The sequence below is a fragment of the Saprolegnia diclina genome (assembly GCF_000281045.1).
Source record: "Saprolegnia diclina VS20 unplaced genomic scaffold supercont1.161, whole genome shotgun sequence".
NCBI lineage: Eukaryota > Oomycota > Saprolegniomycetes > Saprolegniales > Saprolegniaceae > Saprolegnia > Saprolegnia diclina.
In genome coordinates this window covers 1-860 of record NW_008246228.1, presented here as the reverse complement: position 1 = coordinate 860, position 860 = coordinate 1, and the positions used below count along the sequence as shown (strand labels likewise).

The 860-nt window shown below is 61.3% G+C and overlaps 1 protein-coding gene across 1 annotated transcript; it reads left to right on the top strand.

Moving 5' to 3' along the window:
- Nucleotides 1–127: 127 nt before the first annotated feature.
- On the top strand, nucleotides 128–820 carry SDRG_16892 (hypothetical protein; the record flags this gene model as incomplete). The annotated part of the gene is made up of 1 exon (XM_008623116.1): nucleotides 128–820. A coding segment is annotated over one exon (693 nt), but the record flags the coding sequence as incomplete, so codon positions are not given.
- Nucleotides 821–860: the final 40 nt, after the last annotated feature.

Below are 860 nucleotides of genomic sequence, written 5' to 3'. Positions count from 1 at the left end.
TCGACAACCTGCGATGTTGGACGTAAAGGCGGCGAGGTAAAAGCCAGCTTGACGAGGGAGAAACCTGCAGAAATGCTTTGACGACCAGCGAAATGGCGTCCTGCAGCGCGTCAGTATCGACATTACCATGCTCTACAACAGCCAGCACATCCAAGACAAGGAGGCCAAGCGCCAAGCGCGCGAGGAACAGCTCTTCCGCGAGACGTACCCTGCTCTCTACGCCACCGAGCAGCGCCGTAAGGCCAAGAAAGCACGCGTGGCGGTCAAGCCGCAGCCCAAGAAGACACCCGTGACCCGGCCCACGACCAAGATGACCAATCCGGTGGCCAAAGCGACCATGCCGGTGGTCGACCTTCGCAAGAAGGCAGCCGCAGCTACGACTACGCCAGCCCTAGTGTGCTCGGCGGCGCCTGCCCCAAAGACTGCAACGCCCCTCGAGATAGCACAAACCCGAATCACGGAGCTCACGACAGAGCTCGCAGCGGCGCAACGGACCATTGACGAGCAAAGCGCCACCATTGCACGTTTGCAACAAGCCGCAGAGCCCAAGACCACGACGACGACGACCCTCGACGACGCCGCGGACAGCTTTGCAAGCAGTTCGATGACACCGGCGCCAACACTTGTGGCTGATTCAGCCGCCGCCCACGGTTGCACCGACGCAGCGAGCTCCGAATGCAAGTCACCAATGGCGATCCTGCAAGAAGCGGTACTTCAACAAGCACCGAGTCTGCACCGCATTCCTCAGGCAGGCAACGATCAGCACGGGCCACCACTGTTCTGGACACCAGACGAGCGTGTTGCAGCGATCGATACGCTCGTCCGCGCCATCACAGCGATCGAGACGGGGCAGCCGATGG